The sequence below is a fragment of the Ostrinia nubilalis genome, chromosome 17 (assembly GCF_963855985.1).
Source record: "Ostrinia nubilalis chromosome 17, ilOstNubi1.1, whole genome shotgun sequence".
Classification (NCBI taxonomy): domain Eukaryota; kingdom Metazoa; phylum Arthropoda; class Insecta; order Lepidoptera; family Crambidae; genus Ostrinia; species Ostrinia nubilalis.
In genome coordinates, this window is record NC_087104.1 from 8,859,570 (window position 1) to 8,873,402 (window position 13,833).

Here is a 13,833-nt window from a genome sequence, read left to right on the forward strand (position 1 = left end):
TAGAGTTGACAACATAGTGTAGGTACTCGTACAATGTCATACATGTTTTCGCAAAGTAGCACCTAGCACAAAACTCCATACGTTAACACAGAGCTTAGATTTATGTGCCGTTGTGTAAATAAACAAATAAAGCCGGCCAAACATGACTTATAGATACAAGTATGTTAATGAATATAGACCCCGCTTTATTTATTGTAATGTAAAATGAAAAAGATATCACAGATTTACTAGTGTATTATTTAATCGAAGTAGCTAACTATCTTCCATGCAGAATGATTTACTTACATAGTACCTAGTTGATGGTCACAATAAGACTGACTGGGACTGAACTCATATATTATGTAGGTGCTATTTCCGGTATGAACTTTTTTGCAGTTTTGCAGAGTAAGTAGGTACAATAGAGAATGTCAACATAAACTTTTTAACTAATAAAAATACTTGTTCCAGTGACGGAGGAGGTCGATCGGGCGTGTACTTGGCCATCGACGCCAACCTAGAGTTAGCTGAAGAAGAAGACTGCTTTGATGTTTTCGGGTATCTGAAGAAACTCAGACAATCAAGAAAAGGCCTTATTGAGAACGAGGTAGGTCTCTTTTTGCATTTAACCTTGTACCTGATTAACTGACGTAGATAGTAGTCAATAAAGTCAAATATATATGCTAAGTATACTTGTGTTTAATATTAACTATGGTGCAATGAAGTATGTCTATTGAATGTAAAAAAATATCAACGATGTTACATTGAATAGATCTTATAATGCTCAAGGTATGTCTTTTATCTTTAGAGCTAAGATTTATGCAATGCTCAAAATATACGTGTAAATCATCACAACTAATTTCTAAAGGAGACAAATATCATTATACTCGTAATTTCCAATTGCACTCAAAGGAAGCATTTCTCTTCACACTTTGTACGTTCTGGCATGCACATACTGTATTAATTTTAACTGTGGAAACTTTGCTGATTTCTGTCCTATTTTTTGTGTGATTATTTGTCTGTATATGAAAATTGTTTGTTTCCCTAATATAAATAAATAAATAAATAAATAAATAAATACAGATAACATAGAGAACCTCGCTTGAGTGACAGGTCGCTTCATTCATCGCTACATTAATAGAAATCGACTTGTCGCTGTTTGTGTTCGGTGTCATTGACAAATTGGCCACTCGCCCGGCATTTACGGCATGTATATCATCGAATTTACATCTGAATTGTAAATCACATCTTATTTGTCAAGCTGTAAATCATATTTTTGCATGTTTTTAAATGTTTTATTGTAGAAATGATGAGTAAAAGATCTCGTTTGAACGTTTCTGTCTCTTGTCTCAACTGAGTTTTAGAGGCATTTTTTGCAGATGGTAGTTTCCCTTGGGATAGGTACACTTGGCCTTTACTGAAGGTTATTTACAATTAAAACTGGACCTTCTCTTCCCACAGGAACAATACAAATTCGTGTACGACACGTTAGAAGAGCACGTGGTGTGTGGCATTTCCTGGTTCCCCGTCTCCGAACTATCTCAAAGACTGAAACAGAAATCGCAGAGGGACCCCTTGTCGAAACTCAACGAGTACCAGAAGGAGTACCAGCAGATATGCAAGCAGACCCCACGGTTTACCATCGGGGACTGCGCAGGGGGGCATAGGGGGGACAACAGAGAGAAGAATAGGGACGTGCTGGTTGTTCCACGTAAGTATAAGTATACTCAACATTCATCATCAGCATTTTAGCCTATGAACTGCTGAACGTAAGCCTTTAAGGGACGCAGCGTAACACCAACTTCTTGAGGTAGTCGGTTTACAAAACAGGAGGTGCCTCCTATATTACATTTGCCGATAAGTTTGACTCCTTTTAGGAAAGTCTATACTTCACTTTTTATCAACTCTACAACTACAGCCAACTGTCACTTCAGCTTGCTACATTTTCAAAATATTCAACCTTTGCCTGTCTGCTTGTTGTTGACGGGTCTGGGTGTTACTACATATGTATAAATATGTATGTATTTACAAAAAAAATATATTTAAGTATGTTTATATCCGTTGTCTAGTACCCATAGTACAAGCTTTGCTTAGTTTGGGACTAGAAGCGTAGTGTAAAATGTCCAAGGATATTTATTTATTATTTATTTATTTATTTTGCATAATGGCTAATATTTTGTTATGACATTTCTTATTAGATCATGTGAAAGAAGTAAATATGTTTAAATTATCACATGTTATCAAAATATAACATGCTGTAGAATCTTCGAGTTAACGAACGTCTTATGTTTTCTTTCCTAGCTTTGTTCTTGTACGTTCCACTGTGTAACCCCTGTTTATTCTGCCTCCTCAGCGGACAATTTCCGACCGTACCTGACGTCGTTCCAGGGCAACAGTTTTACGGACTACATCAATGCTGTCTTCGTGGACGTAAGCGGAATTTCCCTTTGTTTACTTTACTGACAGATGAACAAGCTTCACAATTTATTCAGTGGAATTTAAGTGTTATCTATTTAATTTAGTGTAAAGTTTAAAATCGATTAGTCACGTTCGTTGCGATTATATGAACGAACACAGTTGTAATAAGATGATATACTAATTCTCATCATTATAATAAATTATAATGTCTACCAAATCTGCAGTATCGAATAAATTGTTCGCAATTTAGACACAATACAATAATTAAGTAACAAGGATTTGGTTGAGATTTATCTTGAAATCAAGTACTATTTTAAGTACAACATTTCAACAGTTTTTCCTTTTCAGGGATACACGAAGCCTCGGGAGTACATAGTGACAGAATGGCCTTTAGTGAGGACACAGGGAGAGTTCTGGTCGCTAGTGTACGACTACGAGTGCGCGGCGGTGGTGGTGCTATGCGTACCACCCAAGAATTCAGTAAGTATATTTTAAAGAATGTTTAACACGAATTAGAAAATTAATTCTTCAGTAGTATACGTAGCTCAAAACATTTCAGAATTCTACGTAAAAAGTTATTTAAAAATAGTTCATGAAATTAGTAATTTTTATTGACAAGTTGTAATTAAAATCAAAATAGATAATCAAAATAAAATGTGATAGGTATTGCGACATTATTTTTATCAGCCAGGCCATTTTTAATTGTCAGCCAATAAAATTATCTCTGCTGGAAAAAGTTCGCATCATGGACTCCTTCGTCAAGGCCTTGGTTGCGCGACACTGGCCACCAAGAAAACTGTATTCTTTTTTTCATCGATGAATATCGTTACTCTTTTGTTATTTTTTCTCCTCTTGACACGTTCCACGATTATTTTTCCACGATCCGAGTTCGTTTTCAATCAAATGACGTCTACTTAATATAGTCTACGCCGTAGACTCTACAGAATCACACAAGACTTAGAGCCCATCGAGTCTCTCTATTGAAGGTATAAAAGATTCGATTACATTCTCATTAAAATTGTATTTCTTACTTATTTTATTTTTTTGTTGCAGCAACAATTCCCACCATTCTGGCCCGAAGGCCGACATTCTAAGAAATACGGCCCCGTTTTCACGATAGACCACGTCTCGCACAACCACTACACAAACATCAAGACCTGGATCTTCAGAATCAACAAGAAGGTAAGGTCTAGCTCCTAGTATAAGGCTGGATTGTACTTTAACTTTAACAAACGTCAAATGCTGTCAAACTCCATACAAAAACCGCCGGTTATCGTTATAGTTACGGTTAAAATTGGGTAGTAGAACTCAGCCTTAGTAAAGGAAAAATACGTACTTTTTGCTCCCCAAAGTGAACAGAATAATAATGTATTTCGTTAAGCATTGTAGTAGGTATGTGCGCTAGGAAAATTCCATGCGGGTGAATTAACTTTACAATGAAAACACAACGCTAGAACTTAAGAAGCTTTTAAGTTATAGGATTTCATGTAACTTGAGTTATAATCTCTTTAATTTTTATAGTCTCGTTGTTTCTTTACGACCACGTAGCTTTAGAGATTCAAATTATCAAAATTACTTTATGATTTTGCAGTGTTTTAATTTCACATTAAGATACTATTAATAATATTAATATTTCATCATCAAATGTTTACATCTTGTTATTTGTACAAACTCAGACCGATCCTAGATTTATCCAGGATTATCCTAGTAATTTATTACTGGAAAACGGTCAATCCCTCTGATCAAATATGTATAAGGACGAGAATCCTATCAGCCACGGCGGAGCAAGGGGCTAGTTTCTATAAATATCTTAGTAACCGCTTGGTAACACTGTTAGCTGAAAAATGTTCTTCTTGGTCAAAAGCAATAGGAAAGCTACGACGTCAACCGCAGAAAGTTATTTTACAGAACAATAGCCCTAAGATGCGCGCCGTGATAACTTTTATCGACGTCAATTTGTATAGGCAAAATCGATAAAATGGCGTGATAACCGCCTATCACGGCGCGCATCTTAGGCCTACAGGTCAAGTGTTTGTGCCTTTCAGTAAAGGTGCATCCACACCGCAATTTACTCACTAGCAGTGGCCGTGATTTCGTACGTTAGGGGTGGAGTTTCGTAAAATACGTCCATAGCGATTGTCTTCACCCTATGAGGAACCCACCTGCCAAATTTCAAGTTTGTAGTATAGTTTCTGAGATATCGTGAATATTTCGCATTTATACAAGAAGATAGTAGGATTTGATATGTTGATCAAATCCTACTATCTTCTTGTATAAATGTAACACTTGGAGCGTTACTCAACAAAAAACTATGGTGTGGATGCTTTTTAAGATATCAAGACGTTACTATAGCTATTTATAGAACCAAAACTATTCCTGGCAGTTATTTCTTACTGGAAAACAATTAGACTTGTTGCTATTCGATCCACTGTTTCATCGTTACTCAATGCCGAGTCCATTAAGTATTGTGCTGTTATTGTTTTCCATTCATTCATCTTAAGTTGGCAGTTTCAATCAATTAGTACCTAATTCTTTTCGGGCATTAATTTGACATTCTCATCTCTTTCCTTATGAACATAGGATACATTCTTCTGTTTAAACACAGTCTGTTAATCCCTTTTTTTTTTTTTTTTTTTTGCGCAGGAAAATACTTTGCGTATACCCGCCGCCTCGGGGGAAGCGACGGGTTATGTGGGACTCCCTTGTCGGGTGGCAGCAATAGCGGCTGTCACCCGACAAGTATACCCACTAAAAACCTGCGGTGCACCCTCTGCGTTTTACTGGCACGACGTGGGGTCCTACAGATTCAGACCACGCCGTGCCGACGCATGGCCCAGCCTTTGCCGGGCCTCCCGCGCTAGTCTGTTAATCCCTGAACAACTTGAGTTGTTCCCTGAAGTTTTAGCTAAGATACTATAACATACTGGATACATAGGACCGGTCGTTGTAGAATCTATGGGGGACGTTTTAGTCCAGCAAAGGCCGTTCTTCAGCTGAAATGATGATGATACTAATTAAAACATCTTGTGCCCAGATCGTATCGCTCACGGAGCTGATGGCTGGAGTGAAGGCACCGCCGAAGACAGTGCAACTGTTCCAGCTGACCTGCTGGCCCATGGGCCACAAGGTGCCGTCGTCCACCAATTCACTGGTCGAGCTCATGAACATGGTGGAGCGATGGCGACAGCGAACCGACTACGGACCAGTTTGCGTCGTGTCACCGTGAGTTTAGCTACCAAATATTGGAGAAAATTTGTGTTTAGCAGTGAAAACTTTCAGCTCGGGGAAAGCAATGGCTTGCAGTAGCTAGCCCATAGATCACCAGTTATAAATCATCCTAACTCACTCTAGATAATTACTTCAGCTCATGAACATGAAGGCGATGGCGGCAACGTCAAGCAACATTTGTACAGAAAAAAGCAGGGTAAAATGCTTCCAACTGACTTCCCAAGTAACACAAAACACAATTATAAGAAGCGTACAACAGCATGAACCTACGTGCAGAGCAGTATATGAGCAGCATATGTAGCACTATATCAGCCGTATAAAAGTCTATAAGTGTCTTGTAAGCGCAATTTGGGCCCCAAATAATACGGCTTTGAGCATTATTAAATATTATTAGTGCTGCTAACCAGCGCTTATAATGTTATTGAAGACAGACATTAGTAAAGTTGTTAGACAGCATATTCTAATGTAAAAAGCATTTTATTAGATGTTAGTACAGCTTTGAAACAGCTTTCAGAATTACAATGCCAAAGTTACGTTTTATTCTAAGGCTGAACGTTTTATTTTGTTTGTTTGAAAGTATTCGAAAAAACTTATCGCATTTTATTGTCCGATTTGATTATTTTTCGTTTAGAGTATTGCAGTGCAATGGTGTTGTGAGGAGATGTTTTAATGTCTTTATTTAAAATAATTTATCATAAGGTAAGTATCATATTTTTTTGTTTCAAGAATGAAAATGAGCTGGGAGTATTAGTCTTATGTGAAAATATATATATGTTTGTGGTTTATAATTCACGCGCCCTCACAGAAATCCTTTTTTTAATAAAATAGGGACAAATTTAGAATCGACATATGACACTTTTTGTGATATTTTTAACGATTTGATTAATTTTAACTTATAAAATTGCTTCTATCGATACTCCGCTTGTAAGAAAAGGATAATAAGTAGTATTTCATGCATATGTGTATTATAATTTTATTTTCTATGTTAGAGAAAACAGAAAGCAAATGGCGTCAGATAATATTAATGTTTTAAACTTTCAACTAGTGTCTTTTAATGTTGTCAGTCTTATTATAATAAAAAGAAAATGGTTAAGTCATTCAACCTACATATAAAATATCTAAGTGATATCTTTAGCATTACTGTAACACTTTTTAGGTATGTTATAATGTTCATTAGGTTTAAACGTCATAAAAATGGATTGCTTTAGTGTTAATCAGGGTACCGAAACAATAATTTAGAATCCTTTAATCACGTCATGATCCCCTACTCCACGTCTTTCAATTTTATCTGTCTCCAATTAGGTAGGTACCTAGTTTGACAAGTGTTAAGTATAAAATCATTATCACTACAAATGTAATTTGTAATGAAACACGATATAGCTACCTATCTTATTTTTCGCTCATTGTAATAGTAATAATTTAAAGGAACTTTTTGTAACTAGTTAGTAGTGTTGCTGTAGTCGTTTTTTTAAGGGTATGCGTTATACGGGTAATTATTTAGAATTCAGGTAACTACTTCTCTATTAAGTCATAAATAAGCTTATTTGTTTTTTTTTCAGATGCCTTTTAAAATAGTGCAAACGACCGAAAGGGATGAAGGAATGTTCTACGGAACTTCTTGACTCACACAACAACCGATTGTACTGTATTTTGTGTATGAGGTGTATAATTTTTTGGAACACGTTTTGCATTTCTTAAACCAAATATAAAGTTTGAATATTCCGTCTTTATCTTTCTCTTTACTCCACCTGTTCTCTTAGGCTGAGTTGCACCACCTAACTTTGACCGTAACTATGACGATAACCGATGTTTTTTGTATGGGGTTTGACAGATTTTTGACGTTTGTTAAAGTAAGTTGGTGCAACCCGGCCTTAAGTTTTTTCCACTGTTTATTCATGTCAATAACGTGACACGTTCGACATAAATTTTCTAATGAATATACAGGACCTACTAACGCACAAATGAATATAATCATACGGCTCGTGGTTTTATGGCCAAATTATGACCTAAAGTAATAAAATATTTTTTTTATTTATCTAAATAGTGCTAAAAGCTTTAAAGTAACAATAAAATAAGAAGATAACAGAGCTAAAACTTTAGTAAATGTTTGGCTAATGCTGAGCAGTAAATAAGCTTATGAAAAGATCATAAAAATGCGTTCAATCTGTAAAATGTGTTAATATATCTGAATGCACTATAGAATATTTCGACAACGTTTATTTAATGCATTAGGTTTTCTTATTTACTAATATACGGTTTTAACCTTTGTGTTAGTGTAAATGCTGTTAAAGGTGCTGTATATTAAAAGTAATTAATGTTTTAGTATGATTATAAGCCAATTAACTTAATTTTTTTAGACCATATAATAGCTTCATGCATTGTAAATTTTACCGCATTCTACTCAAAAGCATTTAAACTAAGTCAAAACTGATTTAAAGTGATAGTCTGACTTTAAAACGTAAATCAATCTTAACTTCAGTGAATATACAGATTGCGTGTTACTTGGGTTGTTGACCCTTGGAGAATCAAAAGTTGTTCTTCCATTAACTTCTAGCTCATTAACATTGCGAACCGGTGGCGATAGCGGATCGACTACTGTATTTTCATATACTGTATTATTTGCTTACCTAACAAAAATAAATCGGATTACCAAGACTTCATACCAACAAGAGTCACTGACAAAACGAGGAGGATTTTACCTGATCCGTTCCCTAACATTTCTAATTCGCTATTAGGTTCAAGTTACTGAGCTCCTCAAGACTCTTGAGAGGTCAGCGAGCAACCCTTCCTAACCTCTTCTTTGAAATGGCGCTGACAGGGGTATGATAAAGGTTCCCTTGCATCGAATTATTTATTTACTTAATAGAGTTATGATAGTCGAGTCACGGTGATTTCGCAAACTATAAGGTAGGTAAATTGGGTTCCGGATGGTGAAATAGAAACTCGATTGGGTGAGGTAAAATGTTTACACAATCTAAGGTAATAAAATCGAGTTATTTTTATACTAAACACCCTAAAACCTTGCTTTAGAATCGATATAGACCCGACTCGATTATGTCATGACAACCAAAAATAATTTAAGGCAAATGTTATTGTTGCGGAAGCTTTTTACGTAAAAAAGCAAGTTAAGATTTATTAGTAAAGTCACAGTTAAGAGCACAATGCTTTTAACTTTTTTGTAAAAGTAATTGTGTAATACGGCGTAACACAATTATTGATCGTGGTCCACTTTTAGAAAATAAACTCTCTGTTCTTGGTTCGTTTTCCATTAGGATACTGTAAACTTGGACCATCATAATTAATTATCTTTCATTTGAATTTGAATTTATGAAAAATATGATTTCAAAATAGTTGTTACAAAAATAGCAGCTATTACAGCAGCTAAATGAGCTGATGTCTCCACCTAGTCTAATGCAATAACTGACAGAACCAGAACAGAACCGTGTCTGGTTTTCTTTACAGCAAAATAGCAACTATTTTTAAATTAAAACTACTATAAGACTCATTACTTTGTTGCTACAAATTTAGAAAGCTTTAGAAAGCTTGTGCGCTTATTTATGATGTACCTACTATGTATGTACTTGTACATACGTAGATACTCTTACTTTACAGGCACGGTAGCTATGTAATCAAACATGTAAATACAGCCTGAACCTAAAATCTTCAGACCTTAATCCTTCATAAACTGAGGCAGCCCATTAGCATAACAAATTGTTATTCCATAGATAAAGCAACGCTCCGCGACTTAGTTAACCAACTCACGAACATGATCGATTCGCGGGTACTTCGAACTAACGAACCTGAGACTTGTGCTCTGGAATATTTACCTGCTCAAATGTTTTGCTGGTTTCTGAGAAGTACGCAAGCTTTTGTTTATTAACGACTAGCTCTAGCCCGCAGGTTTGCACGCGTGTAATTTTATCCTTCACAAAAAAGAAATATCGCACGTTTAAAAAATCAGGATAAAAACTATAATTATGTCCTTTCCCGGTACTCAAATCTCTATACCAAATTTAATCAAAATGAGTTCAGTGGTTAGGCGTGAAAGCGTAACAAACAGAAAGAGCTACTTTCGCATATAATATAGATAGTTAAAGTAGGGATTAACCTACATCGAATTAAGATTAATCCTAAACCTAAACGCCTAACTGTCTTCTTACAACACATAATCGAGTTTCACACAAACTAGTAAGATATCGTTAAATTTTCCTAAATAACCGAACCAATTCCGTTAATTTAGCTGTTAAGTCTTAAACGATCGTACACCACGTACATAACTGAACCAATTAAAGTAATTTATTAATAGCTAAATCCCAGGAATCCGCACGAAATGCATTCCAGGTTTGCCAATTTACAACTTAGATCTATAGCCAGAACACTCAAGTTAATCCGGATTAGCATTGTGTTAAATTCAAATGGCACACAGTAACTAACTAAACACCTGGAGAGGGCTATATGCTCGGTGTTTCTTTACGAGATCGAATCAGAAATGAGGAGATCCGTAAACGAACTAAAGTCGCTGACGTAGCCCGACGAATTAGCAAGCTGAAGTGGCAATGCAAATGGGCATGTACACAGAACTGACGGCCGATGGGGCAGCAGGGTTCTGTAATGGTGGCCGCGTACCTATGGCTGAAATGATGATGATGATGAACTAAACACCTACGTAATATTACGAGTAAATACAATTATCTTAACAATAATTTTATATCGTGCGTAACTTTTAATAATTGCATGGTATTACTACGATAAAGTTAAATTCGTAGTAGAGCTTATACTCGTAGTAATTTTCCACAGAATCGTTTATTTGTTAGCAAATAATTTTACAGAAATAAGTTACATTTAGGTGCTTTGCTCAAATAAACTAGCCTAAATGTTGGCCTGAAATTCCATTTAAGCAATAGACACTGTAATATGCCATGGTATAATCATTTATTACAATTAATCTGTATTATCTGTATTACAGACTACGTCTACGACACACCAATCTAAACACTCGTGACTGGCAACTTTAAAATAATGATAATACACATAAAATATTATTAATCTGAGATAATACCTAGGCTGTTTTTGCCTAATTTGATCTGCTGTCGACTCTACAATTATTCTACATAACGAATAGGTTTCAATATTGTCGATGCAGTTTGTCGTTAGCTACTACCCGTTCGCGCTAAGTTAGCCGGTGTCCGTGGAATGCGCTTCCCATCCCCCAACCGCGATTAAACGCAATTAATTAGTGATTAAACGCAATTGTCTTATTTTACGCAAATACACAATTTTTATCAATATTAATAAAATACAAAATATTTCCAATATAGTTTGCTATACTTATAGACGCTTTCCTTCGAGTGATGTCATATCGCCAGCGGCAAACTAATCGCGAACGGATAGTACGTCGTGTAATGCTATGGCATGCATTCACTAGCTAGTGCACCCAAGCGCATCGATGCGACGTTGATTGTCTCTATTAACGCTTTGCCGGACTGTTGCCGATCTTTGATTGGAGGCTGAGGCTATTATTAGGTAAATCAAGTACTATCCCAATGGCCAGAACATTAAATATCAATTTGGATAACACCAAGATTTTGCAGTTTGACTAGGTACCTATACGGCACAAGAAAAATGCAATTTGGTAGGCAGATACGATTTCTTTCCACGAAATTAAATTGTGGCGTGAACTTATCTGCTTTATAAATACCATAATAGGCATAGATCATTGAAAGCTATATTGAATAATGACCGTGTAACAATTCACTCGTGTAGAATTATAATGAGAAAAGCAAAAGTTGGCGTCTTTTACCAATACTTACACATGCGGATCTCGGTCAGAGTTATCCTTATAAGAAATCAAAGTTACTTCGCAGTTGAAGAAAAACAACGATAATAATAAATGTTTTCGATATAAATAACGCAACTTTGGTAAATGTTGAAGTAAAGTAGAGTTGTCTATCCCCACTTACAGTTCGTGCCGAAACCTATAAAGTTCCAGATTACACTTTTACGGCTTTCTATTACAACAGTATTTCTCAAAGTGGGTGATAACACCCTTATGGGCGTTAAAGACCTAGAGGAGGGCTGTGAGGAACCCAGGTGGGCGATTTATATTGTCAACTATTTCGAAATCCACTGAAATTAAAACCTACCTACTACCCAATGTAAATAATTATTTGTTTCATATTATGATGTGGTAAAAAATAAGGGCGGGGGGCGCGCTGAAAAGTAATTGATTTTCAAATATGGGTGCTACAGGAAAAAGTTTGAGAATCTTTGTATCACAAAGAGACATTTGCCCTAACTGTGCCGTCTGCCGCAGGGACGGACGCAGCCGCGCGGGCGTGTACTGCGCCGCCAACGCCTGCATCGAGCAGGTCATCCAGCACGGCGAGGTGGACGTGTTCCAGGCCGTCAAGACCGTGCGCCGCCACCGCCCGCAGCTCGTCGAGAACATGGTAAATAAAACTACAATCCAAAACGAATATCGGAATACCCATTTACATACAGTTTCAGAATTCCTAAATCCTTTGTCTATAAACTCGTTTTTCACAAACATTTTTCGCAGCGAGCACATCGTATCGAGGATAATGTTTTTCCACGTAACTTCCGTTCATTCAGCTTTTTCAGATTGGAATATCCAAAAACATAACGCTATCAACAGTCCGCCCGATTTTATGCTCAATCGATCACTTGTTCCCCAGACCGAATACAAATACTGCTACGATCTGGTGCTCCACTACGTGCTGCATTACTTGAACAAAGATATGAACGAAAAGAAGTGAGAGTGCGAATTGAAGGACGAGCTCTGGTTCATCGAGTTCGGTCGCGGCGCCGCGCTGCCGACCACCCCGGAGGAGACGAGCCCGTCGGCGGCGCCGCGAGACGCGCGCCGGCAGGGCGCGGGGGTGGGCCCCGGCGGGCGGCCGGCGCGGCCCCGGCGCGGGCTGTCGCTCGACCGCCTGCTGCCGGCCGTGGCGCGCCCGCCCATCCCGCACGCCGCCACCGAGGAGGCCCCGCGCCGCCCGCGCCGCGACCGGCCCCCGCTGCGCCGCTCCATCCGCCTCGAGGACGACGAGGCGGCCGCCGAGGAGCGCCGCCGCGTCTTCCACCACGGCCCGCGCGCGCCCTCCTTCGACGAGGGCGACGCCAGCGACGAGCACGAGGAGTGCGAGTGCGCACGCCTCTCGCTCGAGCGCTCCGGGCCCTCCGCCGAGGAAACCGACTACGAACCGGAGCTCGCCGTCTCGCCCCCGTCCGTCGACCCCCCGCCGGACCCGCGGCCCGTGTCCTCGGACCGCGCGCTCGCCGACCGCCGCGACGGCCCGCTCGCACTTCGCGCCCCCTCGCGCGCTCACTCTCAAGGTGTCTTCGAACGCCGTCTCCCTAGAATTTATAAGTTTGGCCTTGACAAATCGAAACGAGCGAGTTCGAGCGCGTTGTACGACCGGACGGATCGCTCGCCGACCGAGGCGTTTTATAATGCAACCGGCTCAACGAGACTCAGCTCGCAGGAACTTTTTGAAAAATTCTGCTCAGAGGAATTTACGTCACTTTACGGGCGAGATGACGACCGACGTCGTCGTCCGCCGCACTCGAAATCGACGGGCAGCAGCGGCTCCGACGTCCGGCATGAGCGCGCCTGCTGCCGCCGCACTCCTTGCGGATCGCAACCGGCTTTGACTCGGCGACACCTGTGTCAGGCTCCAAGGTCCGATCGGTCAACGGACTCGGAGGATACATCACCGAGGCGATCTGTGCCCCACAATTTGCCCCTAGATCCTGATGTCCCCCAATCCGATGACTACTCGCGATCGGCACCACTCCTCAGCCCGGACCGTTTTGAGGCTCGTTTCACGTTCGACATATCAGAGCGCAGCGAAGTGACCTCGAATCGTGACGAGACCCCCTCAGATGCGACCGAAACTCGTAACCTCACACTCTACGAGGAACCTCACTCGGACCGCACGAGTCTCTGCGAGTTGTATGACGCCGCGTTTACATCACAACGACCATCATTTCGACGTGACAGTTCGCGTCGAAGAGGTGGGCCTTTTGATCTAAGCGCCCTAGATTTTCGGGCGATCGATGATGAGAGCCCTCGAAATAGCCGTCGAACTTCCCAGCGGAGCGTCGATGATACGCTGCGGCAAAATTCAGAGTCGCGGAGTTGGGCCTCAGATTCCGTGTTCACGACTCCGGAACGACGGTATCATCCTG

The 13,833-nt window shown here is 39.4% G+C and overlaps 2 protein-coding genes across 4 annotated transcripts in view; one reads left to right on the forward strand and one right to left on the reverse strand.

Moving 5' to 3' along the window:
* The window catches only part of LOC135080024 (receptor-type tyrosine-protein phosphatase kappa), a 188,418-nt gene extending 175,948 nt beyond the window's left edge, over window positions 1-12,470 (forward strand). For all 3 annotated transcript variants that reach the window (XM_063974692.1, XM_063974694.1, XM_063974693.1), the window contains 8 exons: window positions 448-583; window positions 1,438-1,687; window positions 2,330-2,406; window positions 2,743-2,874; window positions 3,448-3,576; window positions 5,429-5,616; window positions 11,936-12,071; window positions 12,318-12,470. In XM_063974692.1, coding sequence (XP_063830762.1) covers window positions 448-583; window positions 1,438-1,687; window positions 2,330-2,406; window positions 2,743-2,874; window positions 3,448-3,576; window positions 5,429-5,616; window positions 11,936-12,071; window positions 12,318-12,398 — 1,129 coding nt within the window. In that variant the 3' untranslated portion in view covers window positions 12,399-12,470. The remainder of the gene's footprint in view (window positions 1-447; window positions 584-1,437; window positions 1,688-2,329; window positions 2,407-2,742; window positions 2,875-3,447; window positions 3,577-5,428; window positions 5,617-11,935; window positions 12,072-12,317) is intronic.
* On the reverse strand, window positions 12,427-13,356 carry LOC135080245 (laforin-like). The gene is made up of 2 exons (XM_063974929.1): window positions 13,192-13,356; window positions 12,427-12,999 (listed from the first exon to the last, which is right to left on the reverse strand). The coding sequence occupies exons 1-2, from the start codon at window positions 13,354-13,356 to the stop codon at window positions 12,427-12,429; spliced, it is 738 nt and encodes a 245-aa protein (XP_063830999.1).
* Window positions 13,357-13,833: the final 477 nt, after the last annotated feature.

Bases quoted from the DNA above. Each gene is read 5' to 3' on its own strand.
- LOC135080245 (XM_063974929.1), bottom strand. From the start codon at position 13,356: ATGTATCCTCCGAGTCCGTTGACCGATCGGACCTTGGAGCCTGACACA. The intron at 13,000-13,191 runs GTCGGTCGTCAT...TATAAATTCTAG, and splicing joins CGAGTGCGGCGGACGACGAC to GGAGACGGCGTTCGAAGACA.